Source organism: Ciconia boyciana, chromosome 2 (assembly GCF_034638445.1).
Source record: "Ciconia boyciana chromosome 2, ASM3463844v1, whole genome shotgun sequence".
Taxonomy (NCBI): domain Eukaryota; kingdom Metazoa; phylum Chordata; class Aves; order Ciconiiformes; family Ciconiidae; genus Ciconia; species Ciconia boyciana.
Window position 1 is genome coordinate 43,071,168 of NC_132935.1, and position 25,407 is coordinate 43,096,574.

The window sequence follows — 25,407 nt, forward strand, 5'->3', positions numbered from 1 at the left end:
GGGGAAAAAATATAAGTGATGAATCAGTATACAAGGTTGAGCCTAGTTTTTATTTGGTTACAAATGAAGTCAACTCTGGGAAAAAACCAAAAGGGTGTGACCTACAGTTTCCAAAATAATGAGAAACAACGAGCTTAAACTTCACCTGCTGGTGAAGTTTAAGCCGAGGAAATAACGGAGCATATCCTGAGGTTCACACTGCCTTAAAGTTGGTAATTCTCAGTTCTTAGGAAAGAGCCTCACTAAAAACAGTCTGCAGTTTAGCAAGTTTTGAAGCAAACACGTGTGATTGATCTGGACAAAATTGTCTTTGGTCTGGGATTAACGAAAACCAGGTTCCTTTCAATAATGTCCAGACGCATAATAAAATAAAATGTACTTCTTGATCACAGAGTTTTCAAAAAGAGAGTCCATCTTCACATGACTCTCTGTCTATGAGGAGGGTGTAGACCCTTTGTATCTGACAATTGAAAACTGTTGCAAAATAGTCACATTTTAATCTTCAAGTGATATAGCAGCATAATACCAATTTTCAGTTTGCAGCAGTGCTTATCCTAAAGGTGAAGTCAGGAAAGGCTGCAAAAATGTATTCCTCTTGCTCCAGTCAAGCAGTTATGTAGTCAAGCAGTCCCACAGGGAAAATAAGGATTATTAAAGTAATGTATATAATTATGCACTGGAACATTAGAGGGTATCATTAACAATGAAAGAAACCTGAAAAGAAATATGGCGAGACTGCAGTGGAAATCTCCCAATGCCAAATAAGAGCTAAAATTAATCCTGATTTAGGACTTTCCCTTTTCCCCTTAAAAAAGAGAGGAGAGAGAAGGTTAAAGCACTGCATCAAAAATCTCTATTAATTTTATTCTAAGTTTATTATAATTTTAATTTGTAGCCTTCGAAGGCAGAAAGAAGAGGATAAGAGTTGCCAATGAAGTTGTAGATCATAGAAGAATTAACGAAAGTATCAGCGCTGCACAGGAAAGAAGACAGACTGTTTTCGTGACAAAGCTTTGACCAGTTTGAAAGGTATGACGTGAGTATGTTCAGTAACAACTGGTATCATTTTCCTAATCACAGCCACCATGCAAGTGTGTGCTACACGGTAGATAACGGATTTGCGTAAGAAGCAGGAAGAGTTTAGACACGCAAAAGGCTCAATGAATTTGCATTGTACGTTTTCAGCCGCTCTCATCAAACAGAAGCAAGAATGATTTCAAGAACTGTGAAACAAAGGATCGGGAGCTCTTTGGGTAAATTACCTCTGGGGCAAGATGAAAACCAACTAGTAAAATCCAGAGTTTGCCAGTCGCTTTAGTGCTGAAGGAGCGAGGCTGTTGCCTGTAGATGACCAAAGGGAATATGGGTCATGTCCACGGGGACTGTCTTGGCCTGCTGCATTAGCGAGATTTGGCAGTATAGCTCGTCGACAAAGCGATGAAATTCGCTTACCCTCCAACTCGTAACTGGGAACCAACAGCACCTTTGGGTTCCCTGAGCCCGCTGGCTGAGCCGACGGGCAGAAGCCCCAGGAAGGGGAACCGCTTGTCCCCCGTGCCAGCTCATGCCTGCCAGACGCACAGCAGCTGCGAGACCAGGCAGTGAGGCTGCCGTGCCGCTGACCCACGCACCAGCAGTGGTCACGCAGGCAGGGAAACAGGCTCAGATTCTGATTTCTCCTAGTCCTGGCTGTTTCTGGCATGTCCGACATACTGATAATTCTGCTGACTCCTACGGGAGATGCTGAAGCTCTGCTCTGTACTAAAGCAGGTAGTATGTGCTTGAAGATACGTTTGCAAAACTCAGCTTCCTTTAAAACACACTCCTTTCAGAGACTTCTAGCATTCATCTCTAGTGGCCAAAATCATCTTTGCCAGGGCATAGCTAACACTAGATTTCCCCAGACCCTACTCATACGCACTATTTAAATCACAAAAGAGAAACTTCAGCTCTTTCAGAGGGCAGATTGCTTTAGAAACTGAGCTGGACCACCTTCCTAGCAAGCATTTTCTTGCCATGTTTTCCACAAGCCTAATTTCATAAATAGTGATTTGTTAGTACAGCAAAAAAAAACCATAAAAATTCTGAATCCACAGCTGTATACTAAAGTAGTCACCAGGTGTAAGTGTTACCCAGTAGAATCACAGAATCATAGAATAGTTTGGGTTGGAAGGGACCTTTAAAGGTCATCTAGTCCCACCCCCCTGCAATGAGCAGGGACGTCTTCAACCAGATCAGGTTGCTCAGAGCCCCGTCCAACCTGACCTTGAATGTTTCCAGGGATGGGGCATCGACCACCTCTCTGGGCAACCTGTTCCAGTGTTTCACCACCCTCACTGTAAAAAATTTCTTCCTTATATCTAGTCTGAATCTACCCTCTTTTAGTTTAAAACCATTACCCCTTGTCTTATTGCTACAGGCCCTATTAAAAAGTCTGTCCCCAGTACTCAGCTATTGCTGTCAAAAATGGCAATCAGTGAGTGTGGTTGTTACGTTAACAAAACAGCAAAATCAGTATAGCAGAGTAGGAATATATTTGATTACTTGCTTGAAAAATGCTAACTTTTTAAAAGGTGTTTATTTCACCTGGGGGAGCAGTCCTCACTTTTCTTTTTGCAAAATCAGAACGTTTCACCCCTCGTAAATGCAAATTTCTTTCAGGACTGTTCAAGGGAAAGGTGCTACAAAGTCAGCAAGCGGAGCACTAACAGCAGTCTGGCAATGGAAACACCAACCCACAGCGCTCTTCAACACCACTTGGAAAATGGGCTTCAGCTGGGGCTTCACGTTCAGCTACCTGCACTGCATTCTTCAGCTATCTGATACTCACAGACACCACACCCTCCCCTCCCTTTCTCCCATTCCCAGTCCCTCCTTATCTGACAAGGCCATTGTAAGGTGGCAAAGGCCATTCTGCTGGATAAAAAGGCAACATACTAAGTGGAATCTCTTTTTGACCATTTTCTTCCTGCTGTATCACAAGTCGATTGCTAATGTACCCTTCTGCAATGGGTTGGGTTCCATCAGAAATTTTTCTTGCAACAGACGTCTTGTGTGCACACGTGTGGATGTGAGCCAGCCAGCTGTCTGGCATGGCTGGGAGCAGGCCAGCCTTGTGCAACATCGCAGATGGACGAGGGGAAAAATAAGGCAATCCTCAGCTACCATTTGTTGCATTTTCAGTCTTTCTGAGAAGCTGGGATAGTCTGGTAAACTGCTTTGCCAGAATGGTGTGATTAGACAGTCATGAAGAGCTGAAGTGTGTGTCCACCAAGGCAAAAAAATATGCCTGATCTTATTTAAGTAGTTCACCATGAGCTTCCTTCCATGCTTTTTTTTTTTTTTTACGCTCTTCTAGAACATAGCTCTCTGAATTTCTTTCTCCTTAGGCTGTACAGAGAAGTTAACATCACTGCTATAAGAATAAATTACTGTTCCATTTGTACAAACCAGAGTCATACAAAAAATACTAGACCCATTTTATGTTCTCCTTTATATACAGCCTACATTCTGGAAAAGTGTGATCCACAGGTCTGCAGTAAAATTACCATTACCTTCGCAGTAGGCCAACAGAGTTTGAAAATCTTTTTGTCTGTCTTTTGCCCTAAAGACCCATTGACTAACATTCAGAGTGTCAGAGTTAAAGAAGACCAGTGGAACATCTGTGTTGGTCAAAGGGAAATCTCTGGTCTGAGAACCACATGCAGCCTGCAAGTCTATTCCACACAGTCCTGTTATTACCCAGTGGCATTAAGGGCTCTTTATAAATGTGCTCAAAAAACCTACAAATTCTTTCCATAAGAAAAAGCCCCATATCTCTGTTCCAAAGTTTTGTTTGGGCTGCAGCTAGAAATCCTCAGAGAGGCCTTCCTGAACATCTCTTTAAGACCACTCTGCAACCCAATGCATGGCTTCTCTTAGGAATTTCTGTTGATAGCCTACATCTTACGTGAAGAGAGGGACTTCTCATATTGCCTGTGCTGCAGAAGGTCCTGGCCTCTGAGGCCAAGTGCAGGAACTGGCTCTGAGAGGTTGCTGTCAGATCAGGCTGACAAGCGATGTCCATTCCAAGTGACCCGACCTTCAAAGCTTTGTAAATGACAATCGCTGACCCCTGTCATCTTGGAAGTGATTTACCCGAGTTGTACACAGTTAGAGTTGCTCTCTAGTTCCTTCAACTTTTTAAGCCTTAAATTTCTGAAAACACAATATTCATTCAAAACAAACACAACATCCCTAACTCCAATAAAAAGGTCTGCTATAAAACCACATGTGCTTTCCTCTCCACATCCTGGGTCTCCTTTCATATCGCTGCTCATAGATGTTCTTCTCTCTCCTGAATTTTACACACTATTTTCAAAGCTACATCTTTTTTCTGCCCACTGTTATTCATCTCTCCAGACCATGACCTGGGATCCAGCCAGTTTTCCACATCTACAAAACTTTTGCCCCACTAAATCCTCAAGGACAATTTACCCAAAGAGTTAAGAAAACGTAGAAAGCCTATAGCTAGACTGAACCATCAATTATAGCAAAAACAGCTCCTGCATTGAATCTATGTTAAATAAAAATCTTTATCTGATATATTGAATATCTATATAACAATATGTGATATATAATATACCATAGAATAGAATAGTTCCGGTTGGAAAGGACCTCCAACGATCATCTAGTCCAACTGCTTGCCCACTTCAGGCCACTTTAACCAAAAGTTAAAGCATGTTATTAAGGGCATTGTCCAAATGCCTCTTAAACACTGACAGGCTTGGGGCATCGACCACCTCTCTAGGAAGCCTCTTCCAGTGTTTCACCACCCTCTCGGTAAAGAAATGTTTCCTAATATCTAATCTTATATTTATTTATATAGCAATAGTTATACAAAACAGTTATATAATATTCTTATAGTGAATTTTTGGTATAAATCCCTAATGTCTTATTAGGTCTTTTTGAAGTTTTCTCATCTTTCCTCATGAATTGTAACAAGTTAGTGTAATAGGGTACAACAGTCTGTAAACTCCAATGCATAAGAAAAACCCAAAAAGGTTGGTGAAACAATAACCTACCAGAAATGCCTTCGTTACCTATTAGTAACATGAACTACAACTTGCAAAAGCACAGTTCATATTCTATTTTCTTAGATGCCTGCCTGGACATATAATGCTGGCAACTGTCCGAGGCGGAACACTGGGCTCCAGGCACCTTTGATCCAGGCTTTGACACACAAATCACTCTGGGGTCTCTCTCTACAGATTTCATTTATGACATGGGATAACTTGTATATTTTGAAACAATCATCTTGGTTCATAGATCAGATTCTAGTAGCTGAAATATCATTTGATTAGATTTCATTTATTTCACAGTAATTTACATAAGAATTTGAAACCAACAATAGTCCCTTGAGGTTAAGAGAAGTTTGACCAATTGACCTAACTTAAGAAGTAAAAATGACACATTTATTAACACTGAAGAAATCTCATAAGCACAAACTCACAAACTTTTACTTACACTTTCAATTCACACCTGCTTGAACTGAAAGCAGCCTTTCCACATAAGAAAGCGGCTGCGTACCACTGCCATCTAAGGAGGGTAGCACTGCCACCTAAGCAGGTCACCAGCAGTATCTAAGAGTTAAGCCTAACTTCACATATTCCCTCTGAAACCTCTTTTATCTATTCCCTCCTTTCAAGTAACCTTATTTACTCAGACCAAAACTTATTTGAAAATTAAATTATTTTTTAATGCACAAAAATTTAGGATAAAGTTGCCCAGCATGAGTTTCAGACTCAGAGAGAAATAAACCCCATGAATTCTGAGCATATTTCTTAAAATTTACCTGAGCAGAGAAGTCAATTAGCTTTGGAAGCAACAATTTACTTCCTTCATCACTCTTCAGAAAATCCAGCAAACTTCCTGTTACAACAGAGAAAGATTAAGTCAGTGCAGCTTTATTACCAAAATAAAGGTCACGCCAGGTCCCCAGTTTTCTGGGTCACAAAATTTTTGCAGTGAAGTGTTCTGATGTGTTTTCAAGTTGACTACAGTAAGGCAGTCTCTTTTCATGATTTAACAACAGTAACATCCAAGTCAGCGTGTCAGGCATCCAAGTTTTGCCATTTTCCTGGCTGTAGAAAACTCCCCTCAGACCATACCTTAGTTCAGTGGTGTTGAGTTCGATAAGTACCCTAGTCTACGGACTATCAGGAAAGCTGTCTAGGAGAATCACACGTATCAATCCTTTCCAAGTCATAATGAATAAGCGGCTCAACACTTGTTTATGAAGTTATCAGCCCAATTGCTTGAAAACAGAACAAACCAAGAAAAATTACCACCCAAGACAATCTGAGAAGGAAACGTAACTTATTTTGTGTAGTAATGCTCTAATAAAGGTTGTCCTTTTCTAGTAGTGCAGCCATCCTTGCAGGACCACTCATCACTCACCTTATTACACACGTTATTTATCAATTCAAGGGCCACATAAGGCAATTTCTAAGGTTTATTTTAATTGCCTTGCTATGACACCAGACACAAAAGTTAGGTAGGGAGCCCAAAGGAACCAGACCTATTTTGGGGGTTATGGTCTGCATCTGAAACAATTACAAATGCTACATTTAAGAAAACTGTAAAAATAGTTTATTTCACAAATGCAGCAATGAATCACAAAATTAAAGCTTCAGCCCTCCTCTAGGATAGGTGCTCCTTCACTTTATATCAGAGCATTCAAAAGAATAAGGCTAAAATCTCAAGTTTTCCTTTTTTTATTCCTTCCCTTTTAAAGAAAGGGGACTGACTGATGAGAAGCAGAAGAGTTTACTAAAACATTGCATGCAGATCCAATGTTGTTCTCACCTTTAGCCATGAATTCTGTTATAATATAAATAGGTTCTTCTTTGGTCACTACAGCATAAAGCCTAACAAGCTTATCATGCTGAAGTGTTTTCATGAGGTTGGCTTCCTCCAGAAAGGCTTGCACAGACATCGTTCCAGGCTTCAGAGTCTTCACAGCCACTTTTGTACTGTTATGATAGTAACCTAAAAGGAGGGAATACAATCAGTGCACTTGAAGTCGCTCTGCGCCGCACAGTGCCCCGACTAGTAGGAATTTGTAAAGCAGGTGAGGTTGGATTCCAGTAATAGCTAAGAGCCTGAGAGCAAGTGCCAGATGTAGCACAAATATTTATGCTAGAATTCCTTTTTATTTTGCAACTGATAAAACATTGCAGTGAAAAATAATCTATTCCCCATTTTTAGGAATCAGTTTTCTGGGGAAAAAAAAAAAAAAAAAGGGCAAATGATCTTACTTCATACCAAGTTTTCATTTACAAGTAACCCAGAAAATATTCAAACAGTCGAAAGATGTTTTAATGAACATCCACATAAATAGTCTCAGAATCTAATAGAGTCCATGGATTGCTTGCAAGATTCTGGAGCATCTTTAAATCACATTTTATGCATGCCAGTCTCATGCTTACAATCCTTTCTGTAACCCTCAGTGCTCAAAACGGAGCATTACAGGAAAGTGCAATCAAATGAGGATTCTCATGACCAACAGACAGGGGCTGCCAGAACTGCAATCCTCCAGCGTTCAGAGCAAGATTTAAAATGTGATAACTTCTTATCACATAGCCCATGCCAAGAGTGGAAGAGACTGTTGCTGTTCAATTTCTCTGATTATCAAACCTTCTAATGTAATATTCAAATTATATAAAAAACAATCAGTAAAGAGAAAAGCAGTGAATTATTTTCTGCTTTAATGTTTTCCAAACATAAAATAAATGTTAAAATAGCATTTTAAAAAAAAAGAGTAGCAAGCACTGATCCTAAAGTTTATCTTGTGAAGTCATTTAATTTGAAAAATAAAAGAAAGAAAAGAAAAAAAAGAAAAAAGAGAGAGAGCGAAAGAGAGGGATATAAATGCAACTCATGTCCCCCACCATACCCATTTCAACGCTGCAAAAATACTTCTTGGAAGAGGTAAAACTTTCATGACTTAATGAAATAGCCTCATTTCCTTATTCAGCAACAATCCAGACAGTATTACCACAATGGTTACACCTCTAAATCGGAGTCCACAATTTCCTTATACTATTTATCAAAGTCCTAGTCCTCCTGTCAGGTCACTTATCGTTACCGTGAGAACCTCTGTGGTAGTTTCCATAAAGATCCTCTGCTTTGCAGGCACACTCTCACTGTGCAGGTAAGAAGCTGCAGCCTTTGTGCAGGCAGAGGGAAAATTGGTGACCTCAAAGCGTTTCAGCTAGTGACAGCAAATTTAATGTGCAGTCTGCATCACAGAAGGATTCCAGTGACACACAGGGAGCTGCAGGAAGGGGTGGCTACAGCACCGCATCACCCCCGCTTCGTGCAGTACCTGCGGCTCTGAACCCTTCGCTAACGTCTGCCTTGGCTGAACTCAACCTGGCTCCAGGTGTAAACCCAGCACTTGCTGTGTCACGGTAGTCCTTGCCATATGATATGAATGAACATATGGTCAGTGTGCTGCCTAAACATGAATTCGAAAGGATAGGTAAGCAATGAAATTCTTGTTTACATCTAGAACACCTGACAAAATTCAGATTCTTTGCAACTAACATTCAGCTCACGTATGTACTGTAAAAATCCACTTCTGATACTGATGAGATGTACCAGAAAGTTCATTTTAGATGCCTTTTATTTTAATAACAGTATTTCTGCAGTATGATTTACTCTGATTTTTCTAACAGCTGCATAAGAAAATACACATCCAAAATGCGTATTACTTACGTTCTAATTTGGGGGTTACCAAATAAGAGAATCTTTTACACCTGAGATGCAAGTAAAATGTGTCTCATTAATAAAATACACTATAATGGCTCCATTTGGCTTGTTAACTTTTCTCTTAGCCCTGCTTGAGAATTCTCTTCATGGATTATTAACACCACAGAGCATTATGGTTGACATCATATCAGTGCACACTAGGAACAAAAATGCATAAAACATAGACCCTGCTCTTGCAGTCCTACTCTGGTTCATCACATCACTAAAGAAGCTGCCCAGATGCACTGAACTCCATGGTCAAAAAACCCTTCATACCATGGCAGAAAGCAAGGCTCTCTGCAGTTTAGACTTCTGTTAAAAATTAAATGTGATGCAAGCAATAGCACGCAAGTCTGAGGAATGTGATGATGTCCTACACAGAGTGCCATGTTCTTCTCTACATGTTAGAATAGAATCCTCCAAAAATTGTTAGTGTTTCAGGTATTTATTTTGGAGTTGATTATGATTATTTTGATAGAGTACTATCTTGGACAGCCAGGTTGCCCCCAGATTCTTGCATGGGCTTAATCAGGCCAAGCTGTGATATGAATCTATGAATAATGAGGTTGAGCCTACCATTTCTGACCAGATCGCCAGGACTGAAGATGAACAACTTTGTGAACAAGCCTAAAAGATGGAGCTTTCTCCTTCCTCTGCTTTCACAGTAATTCCCTGCAAGGTTATACTGAGAACAACGTGTTTGAGCTATGGAGGTATGACACTGTTAGAAGCTAGATAACGTCTCAGGCCATTACGACTGCAGGAGGTACTGAGGAAGAGACTGAGGAACAGCCGCTTCTCTGCGTCCTCTTGCATGTCAGCACATCACTCCTCCTCCACCAACCAGAGCCATCACCCAGCTGAAGAGCAGAGGACTGCAAGAGTAGCTCCATCTCTAGCTCATCTCCATACCGCCCATTAAATGTGAAGGCAGAAAGCACAGGCTGCAGCTTTCTAACCACTTCCATGGTGTGGTGCATAAAATGTGAACACAACTCTGCCACGCTGTTTTCATCTGTCGTGTCAGCACAGCTGATGCCCAAAACACACACATCAACACTGACTTGGTAGCCTAAAACCAGAAAGTCTTTATAAAATGCATAAAATTCCACATAGCTGTAATGAGGAAATAAATTAAATGTACTTGCAGTGAGAGACAAAACTGGGAAGCTGATGGTCCTTTATAGCAAGTTTTCTCTGTATAAAAGAAACTCTTCAGAGTTGGAGGAGATTCACCTGCCCACCTCGTAAGTGACAAAGATTCTCTGCACAGGTCACGCAGGAGCACAGCTGAGTGCTTGGGGGATATGGGGGTCTGCTTTTTGTTCCTAGGGTTTTCTTAGTCCTCCCATAACATAAGCTAACTCCCTCCAAAATGTGCAAGAGGAAAATGTCAACTTGGAAGCCCAAAGGGTACTTAAGGACAAACTAAAAAGAAAAGACTATAAAAGATACAGTGGCATATCTTCACATTGCAGTAACAGTATTATCTCCATTTTCCCATATATCACAGAATCACAGAATGATTGAGGTTGGAAGGGACCTCTGGAGGGCATCTGGTCCAACCCCCCTGATCAAGCAGGGCCACCTAGACCTGGTTGTCCAGGACTGCGTCCGGTTGGCTTTTGAATATCTCCAAGGATGGAGACTCCACAACCTCTCTGGGCAACCTGTGCCAGTGCTCCGTCACTCACACAGTGAAAAAGGGTTTCCTGATGTTCAGAAGGAACCTCCCGTGTTTCAGTTTGTGCCCATTGCCTCTGGTCCTGGCACTGGGTACCACTGAGAAGAGCCTGGCTCTGTCCTCTTTGCACCCTCCCTTCAGGTGTTTATATACATTGATGAGAGCCTCCCAGGCCTTCTCTTCTCCAGGCTGAACAGTCCCAGCTCTCTCAGCCTTTCCTCACTGGAGAGATGCTCCAGTCCCTTAATCACCTTTGTGACCCTTCGCAGGACTCTCTCCAGTAGCTCTGTATCTCTACTGGGGAGCCCAGTTCCTCTGACTGGGACATTGTTCCCTCTGAAACCACAATTCTAAGTACCTTTTATCATGAAGAAATTTATTTAGTAATTAAACCGTGGAACAATATTTCTCTCTAATTTACACTATGGCTGAAAAATAATTTTGTTCTGTATGAGGAGAGAGCGTAACAACTAGCTCTTTAATCAGGAGAGCGTAACGACGAGGTTATTTCCCAGTACCTCTACGTAACTGCTGATGCCCCTGGTTGATCATTACAATACAGTGTTTGTTGATACCCTGCACCGCACAGCTGACCTAATACGTCTTTTCCAGCTTGAACTTCCTTGGTTGTAAGATTAACCACGCTCCTTATTCGAGAGGACCTGTGCCATGCAAATCAGTTTCTCTCACTTCGGAAAGGAAGCAGAGAAGAGGAAACACAGCGATCGCTTTCACAGTACATTAATTTTTCTCACAGTGCAGCAATTCAGATGCAGGGGTTAGGCCCAACTTAGATGTTAAAATAATGACACAAGAGGAAACATCTTGAACCAGAAACACCCTTTTAAAGTTTTATGCCTTTGTGTGTATGTGCAGAAGTAGTCACTTCCCAAAATGATCTACATTTTCAAGCAGGTGATTACCTTCTGTCATAAAGTCTTTCATAGCGTTTCAGTGTCGGTTAAACATTTCTTGCCCTGGTTTATTAGACAGAAAAAAACTGCATAATGGCTGACGCTTTTCTTAACTAGTATGTAAATTGTCACTCACGTGTATCATAGCTAGAGGGTTTCTTAAGCTTTTTCTCGTGAAGGCAGATAAAAGGCTGAATGTGGCTATATTATATTAGAGAGATGCGTTGCTTGCATTTTTTTTTTTTTTAACATGATTTATATCAAAATATTGCACCTATGACTGAATTAGAGCTTTCTGAGTGACAGTGTAGTTGTGTGTGGAATTTGCCACTCAAACAGCACCACTCTGTGATTTACTTTTCTAAAGGAGAGCATCTCTTCGAAGCAATGCCATTCCCTGATGCTCCTGTGGGTCATCAGAGATCCCTTCATAGCTTTGCATCTTCTAATAAGTTTTGGCATACACTTTTAAGTTGCTCAGAAATGCCCTGCCTATAGAAACAAAACTAAAACCCGTTCTATTATTATAATAACAATTTTTTAACTATTTAAATATAACCTCCAAAAAGGAGATTCAGGGAAGGGTTGAGACAAGGATCTGGCCTGAAAAAAACACCATAATGAAGACTTTGGAAGAAAGGTATAGTTTACCTCAAATAAGATGGTAATCAGTAACAAGTGTGTAAGTAATTAATAGCACACAGAACATGCAATATGGAACCCAAAAGAATACTCAGATCCCTGAATTGACAGCATTTCAAAAGCAAGAGGATTAAATATCTTTGCAGAATGTGATTAGACAGTGGTCATAGCCCCTTCCCACAGGAAGTCACTGAGGCTGAGAAAATAAGATTGTTTATAAGCAAAGGTAATTATGGTTATAACAATTAACACTATCATTTTTTGCTGGGTATGTATTAACATTTACAACTTGTAAGTCTTATGACACTTCCATTACTGGGGACCTGCATGATAGTTCAAGGTAGGGGGTGATAAATCTCTAATCTTCTTACTACATAAGTCACCTACTTTCTCAGCAGCAACCTGGCAGGGAATAATCTTGGATTAAGTGTCCCCATTTTTCACCCAGTACGGCAGTCCCATGCATTACACTGCAGCCTCTTCTTTACCAAGAGACAATGAAAACTCTATACATAATTCACTAAAAGACATGATTTCTTTCTATTTCAGATTCTTTACCACTTTCTGATTTGAAACAAAGTTCTGAGATGCCCACTGATTTTGAAACTCAGGAATCACATCTTACTATAACGTTCTACTTCCCCCACAAAACACAACCAAAAAAACCCCTATTGTCTTCAACCCTCTAAATTACAGTGCTTACTCACGTTTTTTTTTTTTTTCCTTTAAAAGACAGCAAAGGATTTGTTCCATGATATCAGATGTCTTCCCCCTCGCAAATCCTCTCTCCTCACAAGAAGGTATATTCTGGGCCTGACTGTGCTGTTTTACAAGTATATTGGACCAGGTTCATGTCCACTATTATTCTGAATGACTCTGCAATGACACTTCCTTCGGCAGATTTAAATACTCTTTCCAAAGGAATAAACTTACCCATCCAGACTTCTCCAAACTGACCAGCTCCAAGTTTCTTCACTAATTTAATTGATTCCCGTGGAATTTCCCACGCATCTTTATCCCATGGTTTTTGAGGCTTGGGACTAATACAAGCTTTTTCCAACTTTCTGCATAAGCCATCTGATTGCTCTGGTTTTCAAAGGAAAAACAAAATACAAAACCCGTTACAGTTCTGTGCCTCATGACTTGAGACAAACATTACTTAATTACAGGTGTGCACTACCCAGCTCAAAATAATTTTCAAAATAATCAAGTGTTTGGATTAAAATGTAACCTTTCTGGTGCTTTCACATAACTTTAAGCACCTCTGAACTGAAATTTGGTATTCAGAGACAAATTTAATAAAGAAGTGTCACATGCATCTGGTTATCATCAGTTTATTAAGGGTTTTTTAGTACAATTCATACCAACTAAATAAAATATAAGATCTGCTTACTGACAGTATGTTGATGAAGATGCACACTGGAGTCAGGCTTGGAACCTGTATTCTGAATTTGTCATTAAATTTTCTTGTAGCATTGTTTCAGACGCATGTGCATGCAAGCATAAGTAGGTCACCATTATTTTTTTCCTCCAGACACTGACCAGCTACAACTTTAATACAAATGTAGAGTAATTCTGAGGTTTTCCAGCTGTGCCAAAGAATTACCACACACATCTAACAACTCAGAGAAATCTCACAGCCAAGTCCTCAGCATGGCTTTGAAAAATCACTATATGATTTTGTCCTACATTTTTTGTCTTCTCTGTCTTCCTAGTTGCAAGAGTAAAAAACACCTATTTTGTAGCTATCCACCAGGAGGTTATGCAGAATGAAAAGTCACTTTTGTATATAAAACACAGGCAGAAACTTGTTTCATCCCCCCCACTTTCTTTTAATAATACATGTGTACATTCTATGTGGGTGCAATTTTCTTTCTTTGAAGTCAGTGGACTTTTACGTCCTTCAAAACGCCATTCACAATAAACAAACAAACAATTTTATAGGAAAAAGAAAAACAATTCTACACTCAACATTGCAAGAAGACATTCACAAATCTATATGTATTTCTGCTAAATGTGAATACAAAGTTACTTTCAAATACAGAATTTATTTATTTACAATGCAGTCAATTCTTACTGTAGTTTCACACCATCATAACTTGGATGAGGTATTTTATAATGCTATTCTTTATTTCACAATGGTATGCGACAGAGCAAGCAGCATTAGGTCTGATTATGATAACAACGTTACTTAAGTTCCAACCAGTTTTACTTTATCTTTGATAACATGCATGCCTGGGTTATTTAGGGAAAAAAAAAAAAGATGAAAAGGTTTGAAACAAAACAAAAAAGCATTTATTTTCCTTCACAGGACATAATGGCTGTATTCTATTAAGCAATCCACTAACTGATTTAACTTACTTTGATAATGTTTGATCATATCATTGATGTTGGGAAAAGTTATTCTTGGAGAGATGTAAAATCCTCCATTGTCTAGACTCCTGATTTTGTAGTGCTTAATAACATCGCCATGCTGTGGATCGTAGTCTCTTATGGAGAGAGAATAGCTGCCTGTGGATAAAGAAAGAATGGTCATTAACAGATAGCAAAAGTCTACACTGTCCACGCATCTACAGTTGAGCCTAACAAAATCACCTTTTTGTCTGTTTTTCTTTTTACTCCCTTATTTCCTCAAAAAGCATTTTGCAATCAATAGGAGGAAGTTAACCAATAGCCGGTCCTGAAGTGGTCACCAAAATGCTTATAGTCACACTTTCTTTTTCAATCTTATTCAACAAAGTTTGGAGTTCCATAATCCAGACAGCTCTATGTCCAACGCCCACTTCTGCAGAAAGTCACCCCTGGCTCGAGTGGAACTGGCTGGGAAAGCAAGGCCAAGGCTGTCACACTCCTCAGGCAGAAGCTGAAATTCGGAGATCAGCGTTTTGGAAAAGGGACACGCTGGATGTCATGGGTCAACCAGCAAAAGGATAGCTTGGAGATGGCTTGAGGCACACAGGAGGAGAGCAGATCTGTTAGTCCTAGGGAGCCTAACCTCAGCTGGGATTTGAGATGGGGCAGCAGAGCATCTACCCTAAACTACAGAGCTCTTTGTTTCTTCCACTCATACAACTCTTGTTGTCCATTTTCAAGGCTAAGAAACCACCTCAGCCCCTTCTCTCTCCCCACACACAGATGCAGCGACAGAAAGATTTTGGGGGTACTTTGTCTTACTCCCAGCAGCCTATGTTGAACTTAGATCTCTGTCTTCACTTGGGAGCACAGAAACAGCGAAACGTGCCCATCACAGTGAGCTACCTAATCGAGAATCTGCAGTGTTAGGGCCAGAAAAAGCACCCCTGTGGAGAGGACAGACATACAATCCGCAGAAGGGATTCATGCATCTTCCTCTGGAGGATGCAGTGTTAGAGTATCCAGCTGGAGAATCCAGTCAGGCTACTGTCAGAGCCCAGATGCTGGGGCAGAACCTCCAACGCTACTCTGAAAATCCCAGCCAAAGAGTCTGGAGACTTGACTAAGCTTTTCAGTACAAAGAGCTCTGTCTACAACAGAAACTTTTACCAAAAAGCTTTTGGGAAAAAAAAATCACACTACAGTGCAGAAGTGTAAAACCTCATTATGCACTAACTACATTTTAAAATTTGTAGCAGTGGATACAGACCAAATAAAGGAAGACTATAAAATGCAGCATCTACTGTTTACAGTGAAAAGTGTCCTTCAATAAAGGAATCTCAAATGTTAGGAGTGGAAAAGATCTCTCCATTCATTCCTGCTTCTTGTCAGTGTAATCACACACACACACACTCTCTTTTTTTTTCCTATCTCAACTTTGGGTGTTAACCTGTAACTCTCTTCTCTCTTTTCCTGGTGATTTTCTCATCCTTCTCACTCCTACAGAACTGCAGCAAATTCACACAACAGGACACAGTAGGACTACTCCACACCCAGTGCCACTTTGATACCAATTTTTGTGAAGACAGACTGTATGTTTTTAACTCTACTATCAATTCCAAAGTAACCCACCCCAAAGCCTACCTTTTAATGTTTCACTTTCCCTAATAAGGAAAGCTCCAGGACTATTTCCAGGAGCCAGGAGTTGTCTTTCGGCATCTTTTCGGGTTATGTCTTTGAAGAACCATCTGAAAAATGTTTCAAAGAGTTAGAACCCTTTCTTTCCCCCACCCACAAAGGATACACCACCAGGGTGAAGGAGAAGTTTGCCGGTATTTAGAGCCTGGGAGAACTTACTCTTCTGTTTCCAAGGTGTTTACTTTTGCTACATAGTTGCTGGGAATGAAGCCTTCCTTCCTTGTCGTGAGAGATTTAGCTTTCCACCATTCTCCCAGCCTGAAAAGCAGAAACAACTGTAGTATTCACAGGAAAGGAAAATTATGAAGTGTTATTTGGGTTCTACTGTGCTGAAAGCTTTGCCCACGCTGGAGAGAGAAGCAGCATCTTTTCTCTGAACTCAAGCCCCCTGAGAAGCCATTGTCTCCGTCAGATCCATGTTTGGTCCCTGTTACAAGGGCAGCTGCCAAGTCCTACCACAGCTCCACATGCATTTGTATTTTCACATGTAAGGGAGCTCTCTTATCATTAATACACTCATGTTATGAGTAGGATATAAAAAAATTATACAGGGAATTAGATGAGTGCAAAGAAAAACTACAATAGAACCAGTACTGTCATACTTACTCCTCAATAACTTTCAATTTTTCTCCTTTTTTGAAGGACAAGTCATCTTCATGAATGCCATCGTAGGGATACAAAGCTACCACAATGACTCCATGCTCCTCTATTTCTACAAAGGTAGAAAGCCAAAGGCACGTTTGTATTATTTCGCAGGCTGACAGGGGCATAGCACACAGCAGTAAGATTCCTATGAAAACGTACCTTCACTGACAAACCTCTGTCCTGGTAAGAGCTGTGCTTCTGGATTTGCCTACAATAAAATATGTCTTTAATTAAGCAGTTTTAGATCTTTGTGACAATCTTACATTACAATTACATATTATTCAGTTGCTTTGGTATCATCTTATATGTCTTAAATTAAAAGGAAATGCTCCCATCTTTTCCCACCATTCTTCAAAAGCAAATTACAACATAAAAATATAGTAAGTCCCCACTAGATTTTGAATTGAGCAGCTCAGACCTCAGGAAGGGGCGACACAAGCTGTGGGGAGGAAGTTCACAGCTTTGTGACTTCTGCTGAAGAGGCTTGAGGCGGAGCACTTTAACAGGACAGTTATTAGCACATAGCTGTCATGCTCGAGAACAAGAAGCACAGTTATGTTGCTAAGATTGTGCAAGGAAAAAAAAAAGAGTAATTAAAAAAAAAAAAAAAGGTAGTTTTTGATGTGTGTTTTACGTTGACCGAGAGCACGCTGAGTCCACTGTGTCAGCTGGTGAGAGGGGAGGGAAGGGTGTCACTCACACATGCAGAGAGCACGGCCCCTGAATAAGGGGAGTCAGAAAATCCGGTTTCCTCAGCACAGTAGAGAGGGTGGGGAAAAAAGGTACCAGTCAATCTGCAAAATAGCAAACCCGCTTGGTACGCGACAGGATTCCCCTTCCCGGCACCCTTCCTTTCTAATGCCAGGCAGCACCGACGGAGCTGCCATGAGCTTGCTCCTCCTGCAGCACAGTGCTGCTCCCTTCACCGCCGCACCCTCCGCTCCCCTCCCGTCCTTACCTACGCGCCTCGTGCAAGGTTGAGTAGGGGCCTTCAGTGAGTAAAAGGAAAGTTGACCAGAGCTGGTAAAGAATTGCCCGTGATTACCTCAGCCTTTTTAAATAGAATAATCAACACCTGGATCCCATAGCTATTAAAAACCCAATGCCAATGCTTTTAAAACCAGTTCTAAACTACTTCAGGTTTTCTAAAGTCACCTAGCATTCTTCTACAGACATAGCTATATCTAGATCAAGCGTTGCCAAGGATTACTGTTTTCATGCAGAAAACTATGACAAACATAAAGTAATTAAGTAACAAACTGCCAATTTTAATTTTTTTAAGTACTTATTCGTTGAGGGTGAACTGCACAACACTAAAAGCCCAATTGCGGACTAATGATCATTTGAATTTCTTCATGCATGTGCTTTGGATTGAAATTTAAGTTATGCCAGTCATGCTTTGATCTTGCTACTGGAATTCTCCCCTGAGACTATCTACTTACTGGCCTTTGCTGTTTATTGGACGTTGGATCCCTCACATAAATAGTTCGTTCAGTTTTACGTACTCGTTGATTCTTCAAATCTAGCCCATCTCCATGCAGATTCTCTTTCCTTTTTGATTTTATACATCCCATATTTCCTGTTGGAATAAAAAAGGTATTAAACAAAAAACATTATGCCATAAACCAAGCCGTTTCCCATGCAATCATCTGGGCTATGCAGCAAAAACGTGCTTCCTTTTCATACACAATAGTTCACGGGGAGATCAACTGAAGGTTAGGAACACGTGCTGAAAGCTCTTTTCTGCTGCAAAGGAAAGAAATAACTTCTTGTTTCAATCCACAGATGAAGTAAGAATTTCAAAATAGTTATTTAGCATTTCAACATTTTCAGATTTATCATTTTTTCTCCCCAATCCCCCCCCTCCAAAACCCCTTACATCTTTATGAAACTTCTGTGAGCTTCAGAATAGATATAAGACAAATACAATTACTGTAGTGACAACTCATTTCTGTATGTTTTAGAGAAAAGGCTGCTATGGAAGATGTAGGAAAAAATTCCAGTCCAAACGATGAGAACTGCAGCTGGAGCTAGCAACGCCTATATCTCCCCCCTTCATTTTGGGTATGCCAGTCTAGCAGGGAACTCCGCTTGATTCAAATCCCCGTCTCGCATGAGGCTGACAACTTCTGCAGTCCCAGCTCCATGGCAGATACGCTGCTACTGTGACCTTCAGTAACGAATGTCCTTGTTCAAACAGGCCTGTTAACAGCAGTCTAAAACAGCCGATGTGTGTATCAGTGATGGCAAATCACCACACAAGTATTTCTTCTTCAATACAATTTAGAAGGATAATCCTTCTCTCAGGATGTGCATCCATGCTAAATCAGATGAGATACAGCTGTTAGCATCTACATGACTGGAACCTGACTGCTAATCCCACGATGTAATGACATAGTACTTCAGCAAGCACATATACAACATTATCTCTATATTCCTCCCTCAGAGGAGAGTAATTATACTTACTTTTCAAAGAATCCACTATGAATGCTTTTCAAACCTCTCCTTCCTTCCTCTCTCCCTCCTTTCAGGTCAGTGCTCTAATGCTAGGTTCACAGTCACATTTTCCCTTGCAGGCACACGCTCTCACTCCCCCCTCCCGCCCTAATTAATCTTTAAAGCCAGTTCTTTGAAGAACAATGTAAAACCTAAAATAAGAGCTCAGTGCATATGCAGGCTCAATACCAGCACTGACTAAAACACAGCTGGAGAAGCTAAAGCAGATTGTAAGACCCTATACTACATCTCACTTTTACCTTCATCTCTGGGATAGAAAAGATCATCATAGTAAACAGTTAAAGTAGTAGAGGTGTCCACCTGCAGACACGACTGTTTCAATGGGATGCTGCCTTACACACCCCACCCCTGTAGGTAGGAAAATTAGCCAGATTGGTCTGGGTTCATATTAAGACTTGTACTTTTGTAACAATACTGATAATAATCCTAATCCTAACTGACTACAATAAACTGAGGCCACAGGCACTCACACGAGGCAAGTCTCAACTTCCCACATCGCCTTCATTTAATCTCCCATCCTGCCACTGAGTAAGCACCACATAATGACAGATGCACGGTCCTATCCGCAGGCTGAATGTTTTCTTCTAAACATGAGAGAAGGGTACCTCCTCTCCTACCACTTCTGCAAATTATCTGTCACCTATTGCCAACAAATCTTGGATGTCCATAAGATTTCAGCAGTGAGGCAGTGAACTGTGATACTGGTTTAAAAGCAGCATGAGAACTCGTTGCTCCCCTTCTCGTCTTCTCTTGAAATAAAAATAATAGGAATCATACAGAAAATCAATAGGCACTGACCAGGCATCATTATCCCACAGAGGCAGAGAATACAGTTTCCTCTTCTTGTCTGTCAACATTTCAGTGTTCCCATACTCATCTGAAGGCACTGGGGGGCACCTTCAGCCAGGATCTTCCCTTAGAAGCAAACATCTTTAATGCTTAATTTTAGTTTGTGAAAACACCCATTGGGAGACTTTTTCCAAATTCTCTGCTCTACATGGGTTACGTACTAGTTGTTTTGAAATACTGAGAAGGATTTTGTTTTAAAATTTTATTTATTTATTTATAATTGTGGATACATAGATGACTCTTGTTAATGATTCATAGGAAATTTCTGTACACCCACAGGCAGGCTGGTGTTTGCACGCTCACCCTAGACATCAGGAAGCCCAGTGTTTAATTACCTGCTGTATCTGCAAGATCAGGTATTTAGCCATCCAAGTGCTAACCTTTTTGCTCTTGAATAGTTCTGTTTCTACAGAACAAACAGCTGAAGTGGGGGACATAAGGTAATTTGATCTACGTTGTCAGCCAAAAATCCCTGTCCCTATTGCTGTAAGAAAGCTGAAGTTATCTTTAGAGACTGCAGCTTGCCCTGTGCCGGTGTAAACTCAGAGAAGAGCATTTTTACTTAGATTTTTTTTCTGCAGCTTAAAGCACGTGAACAGCTGTAACTGAAGCCTGCTGTGAGGTTCTGCTGGTAAGCTCAAGGTTAGCATTTGTTCGTAACAGTAACAATGATGGATCAGTAATGCCAATGTGCAGGTGCTTTCCACAGAAGTCTACTCGATGTCATGTGAAATCACAGAAATACAGTATGTGACATAACATGTGATGGCACCAAACAAAGAGAAGATCCTGAGCCTTATCATGAAGCACTGTTTCTTGTTTTTTTCCTCATGGAGGTGAAAGCCCATGGTCCTCACAGGACTTAGCTAGGTCTACATTAGCAAATAGCCCCAACAGTTGGTGCTGAAGCCCATACCTGCTTGAAGGGGTGTTATTGCCCCGCTCACTCCAGTAGAGCCCCAGGGACTGAACATTCAGTAGGAGCAAGACCATAGCAAGGGTCTACCTAAAGGTAAGCCCCACACTGCATCTTCCTAAAGCAGTCTCATTCTTGCACTCCAACTCTGCTCCACAACACAAACTGCAGCCCAGCAAGTGGGAGCAACTCCTTCAAGAATGGGATCCCGATCTAAAATGCTAACGTAGACACATCCTGAGACTTTTAGCTTCTTTATAAAACAAGCCTCTTAAATCTTGCAAAAGAAACATATGGAAAATATGCAATAACATAAAAGGAATGTTTAGCACAATATATATCAATATAGTTAAATACATGATGTATAATTTAGTATTTAATTTTCTGACCTTATGTTATTTCTAAACAAGTATAGGCAGACAATGGAGACAAAGCATAAATAAAGTTGAAAAATAGTTTTTAAGCAATAGAAACTGGATCAATGAGCACATGTTCTTTTGATACTGTGAAACGAAAGAGTTTTGAACTCTTCAAAGGCCTCAAGATCTTATATTTCTGTACATGCTAGCCCTCTGTATAGCTGTGTGCACTGGGTTCTGGACTGCACAATTAAAATTCCATAAGATCAGTCCTAAGCCCAAAGCAAACGTAACTGTCTTGGTTTCAAAAGCTTCTCAGTGACTGCTCAGTTCATCTGCAATGCCAGCTGTATTTGTTTCCAGCATAGTATTATACATTTTTACTGAAATCTGATGCAGGTCTTTCCCAGGGTTTTGAGGGTGGTATCAAAGTAAAGATTCATAGGGCCAGTATAAACAGCAAGCACTGAGAGGAGAGTTTCAATCAACACACATCGTAATGGATTTCAAAATACAAAATGCTGTATCATTACCAAAGTTAATAAACGTTTGATCCTAGCAAATTACCCATACAAAAAAGAAACTTTGAAATACAAAATGTGTATGACTACATCTTTCTTAGTTTATACAGTAGTCATAAAGAAAATCTGAAGGGGGGAAGTTCATTCATGCATAAATAAAATATTTTACGTAGTGTAAAATGTTTATTTGCCTAGCTCTCTGTTGCTGTATCGCAAGGAGCATCAAGGAAGTGTTTTGTGCAGATGTAAAGAGAAAGAGCATATGGTAAGCAAAGAGCAATACAAAGAGCTCAGCATCGTTACAAATGGAACTATGTTATTGTTCGTCAGAGAGAAAATAATTTAGACATCAGAGGAAATGCTGTCAGGCCCTACTCAGACGTTTCCCAGTCCAACAGTTTTGCAATACAGGAGACACTACTTTTCATCCATACTTTTCATTTATTGTCCTGTCCACACCTCTAGCCATGAAAGAGAAACATTTAATTAAAAGAAACTCTATATAACATAGCTGCTAACTTTTATAAACAGATATCTAAAAAAGTAACAGCTTCTCTTTTAACAAAGAGCATATTGTATTTCATGGCTAAAAGGTAAAGACAGGTACTTGAGTTACTATATGCAGCGTGGTGACAAGAATCTGAGTTCAGGCACCCTTTGAAAAGCCACAGGAGTATCCATAAGAACCATCACACAGAGCCTCTGCAGCAGGTTATTCCACAGACACCGGTGTTGATGTCTACAGAGGCACTTGCCTTGAATTTTCCCTCTGAATCCCCTATTTCATCTTGCTACGGCAGCACTTGGGTCTCAATTCCAAAATGGATTCGGGGAGGCGGGGTGTCAGGAACTAGTGCAGCATTTTTCCAAGGTTCAAAGCTGCTGTCTGTCCCCAAAATACTATTGCTTTATCTCCCTTTTGCTACATTACCAGCAGAGTAATGTGTCTAAAGCCACAGTACTTCCTACTGCAAGCAGTCAAGGTTCGTGTGGCCATTGCCTGTCCCCCCACCATCAGCAGCGTTTGACGTTTCATTTCCTCCCAGCGCTTATCCTTTGCATCCTCTACAAAACCGATCTCATTTTTTGTTTTGCTCATCGTCACAACTATTCTCCACCTTGTGATTCTGCTGCATACAGTATTTACGGTGCACATTAGAAACCATTTCCTAAAAATCCACCTGACATATCTGGGCTTTTCTTCATCGAAGTCATGTCTTCACGAAAATGATTCTCAAATCCTCACAGATTTTTCAACAGTTTAGAGTGGCTTCATTTTAATCTTTGCAGAAAATGCAAACTTTTAAAAAACAACTAAAATAGATTATACTGTGGCTTTTCCAATAATAAAGTAACTTTTAAAAGAATTTGAACTACATTGAGTATGCAAGCAACTCTATCAGTTAAATATCTGTTGTTCAAAAGGTCAGTAATCATGCATATAAACACCAATTCTGTGGGTGGCTTAGGCTTTTAACAGATATATACATATGTATTTTAACAGGTACATAAATAAATTTGTATTCAATTACAAGGTTTATAAGCAGTAAACTCTTCATTTAAGCCACAAAATTTCTTATCCATATATTTATAAAAGATGTTCCTTAGCAGTACAAATAAGAGAGAGCCAGTGCATTAAGAAGTATAATGAAAAAAAAATTTTAAAAAAATCAAGACCCCCAAATTATTCTGAGTCTTGAACATTGCTCTATATTTAGCTTCTGAATCAAAGAACAGGAAGCAATTATTTACACCTATATATAAAAAAACCAATTGGTTTTAAACCTGGAGCTTTAAAGCAGCTTAGAGAGCAGAGGGGTAAATAATTTTATTTTTTAATACCTCTTGCAAAAATTGAAAAGAATATCTTTTCCCTCCTTTCTTTTAGACGTTTCATTCTGGCCTTTAATGCCAGCTGGTTTGCTGCTACTTCACAAGTTATAAAGCCAGAGGTAACACAGCGATGCCTTCATCAGATCTCCTGAATAGTCGAGAATGTGAAACTTCTCTGCATTACCCTCAAGGTCAAGGCAGAAGTGTCTCAAAAAACCAAAAAAACCTCAGTGATCAACTTAGATCTAAAAATGCTGGGGAGGAAGAATCGTAAGACTACTCTGCCCAAGGACACAACCACCTGTTTTCTCAGTACCCCATCCAACTTTCCACATCACTTCAATCAACTGCTCAAGTTTCCCATTCCATGAAAAAAATGGGAAAAATCTTAAATTTAAGGAATTAATTTATCTTAACCTTTATTGCTGTCTTCCACTCTATGTTGATCTGCTTCCATATCATCTGTGGTACCTGAGTATTACAGAATCACAGAATCGTATAGATTGGAAAAGACCTTTAAGATCATCGAGTCCAACCGTAAACCTAACACTACCAAGACCACCACTAAACCATGTCCCTAAGCACCTCATCCAATTGTCTTTTAAATACTTCCAGGGATTAAAAGTTGCAATGATCTTCTACACCTCTGTTATTAGGAGTATGAGGAGGACCATCTCTGAGGGGCCTGGGAAACCTGGGTTCATTTCTGACCGATCATCACATGGTGCAGAATGGCAAAGCAACCTCCAAGGAACACAGAGGAGGAGTTTAATTTGAGATGGTAGAGCTCAGCAAAGCCTCATCAGTACTACTCTACACATATTTGTGCCCATGAAGACGTGCTACTAGACTGGAGCGAGAATAAGAGCAACAAAAATAAATTATCTGTGGTTGGGAGTAATGTGAAAGAATTAAACTGGAGAGCAACTGAACAGAAGTGGATTCCTATTCCTTGCCTGTCTCAAAAATGATAAGTTTTGGTTTTGTTCAGCTTTGTTCTTATAACTGCAATTCATCACATATATGTATAAAAAAGATATAAAACATGTATATATATTTAATAATATATATAATATTATATAATATATATTTTATATATATATATACACACACATATTTAAATTTTACTGTAAGTCCTGACTGCCTGATAACTTTAATCAAACTAGACTTTTGCAAACCCAGAAATCCTGGGTCAGCTTTCATCTTGGGCTTGTTTCACTTCCTACATCTTGTTTTTGCACTGGAGACCAACTAGGGGAACTTAAGCAGTTTGTTCTTCCCTTGCCTTTCTGCTGAAACGGTTCCGTATGTCTCAGTCACTCCTCGCCTCATGTATTTTAATCTCTTTTAATTTAGCTTATTTCTATAGGTCCAGATTACATCATCGCCATGCCTCCCAAACTGAATTTATCCCTTATATGATTCACATATACATGGGCATACATATATATATATATACATACACACATGGGCACAAATCACCACGTGCTCCCTGCAATGCATATAAAAAGGGGCATAGATAGCCTAAATCTACTCAGTGTTTAACTATGACAGACTTGCTCAGCGTAGACTCCCGTTGTTCCTGTGATGTGAGAAGCAGTAGTCCAGCTGACAGCACTTTTAATTAAAAAAGGAGAAAATTTGGGGAATTCTTTAGCTACTTCAATCTTTTTGGGGGAAAAGG

The 25,407-nt window shown here is 40.1% G+C and overlaps 1 protein-coding gene across 3 annotated transcripts in view; it reads right to left on the bottom strand.

The window, feature by feature from the left end:
* LYN (LYN proto-oncogene, Src family tyrosine kinase) overlaps window positions 1-25,407 on the bottom strand; it is a 55,549-nt gene that overhangs the window by 14,695 nt on the left and 15,447 nt on the right. For 2 of the 3 annotated variants that reach the window (XM_072852463.1, XM_072852464.1), the window contains exons 2-10: window positions 18,171-18,307; window positions 16,888-16,936; window positions 16,690-16,795; window positions 16,243-16,341; window positions 16,030-16,133; window positions 14,395-14,544; window positions 12,967-13,119; window positions 6,847-7,029; window positions 5,834-5,910 (exon numbers count right to left, since the gene is read on the bottom strand). In XM_072852463.1, coding sequence (XP_072708564.1) covers window positions 5,834-5,910; window positions 6,847-7,029; window positions 12,967-13,119; window positions 14,395-14,544; window positions 16,030-16,133; window positions 16,243-16,341; window positions 16,690-16,795; window positions 16,888-16,936; window positions 18,171-18,302 — 1,053 coding nt within the window. In that variant the 5' untranslated portion in view covers window positions 18,303-18,307. The remainder of the gene's footprint in view (window positions 1-5,833; window positions 5,911-6,846; window positions 7,030-12,966; window positions 13,120-14,394; window positions 14,545-16,029; window positions 16,134-16,242; window positions 16,342-16,689; window positions 16,796-16,887; window positions 16,937-18,170; window positions 18,308-25,407) is intronic. The other variant, XM_072852465.1, reaches the window with a different exon arrangement.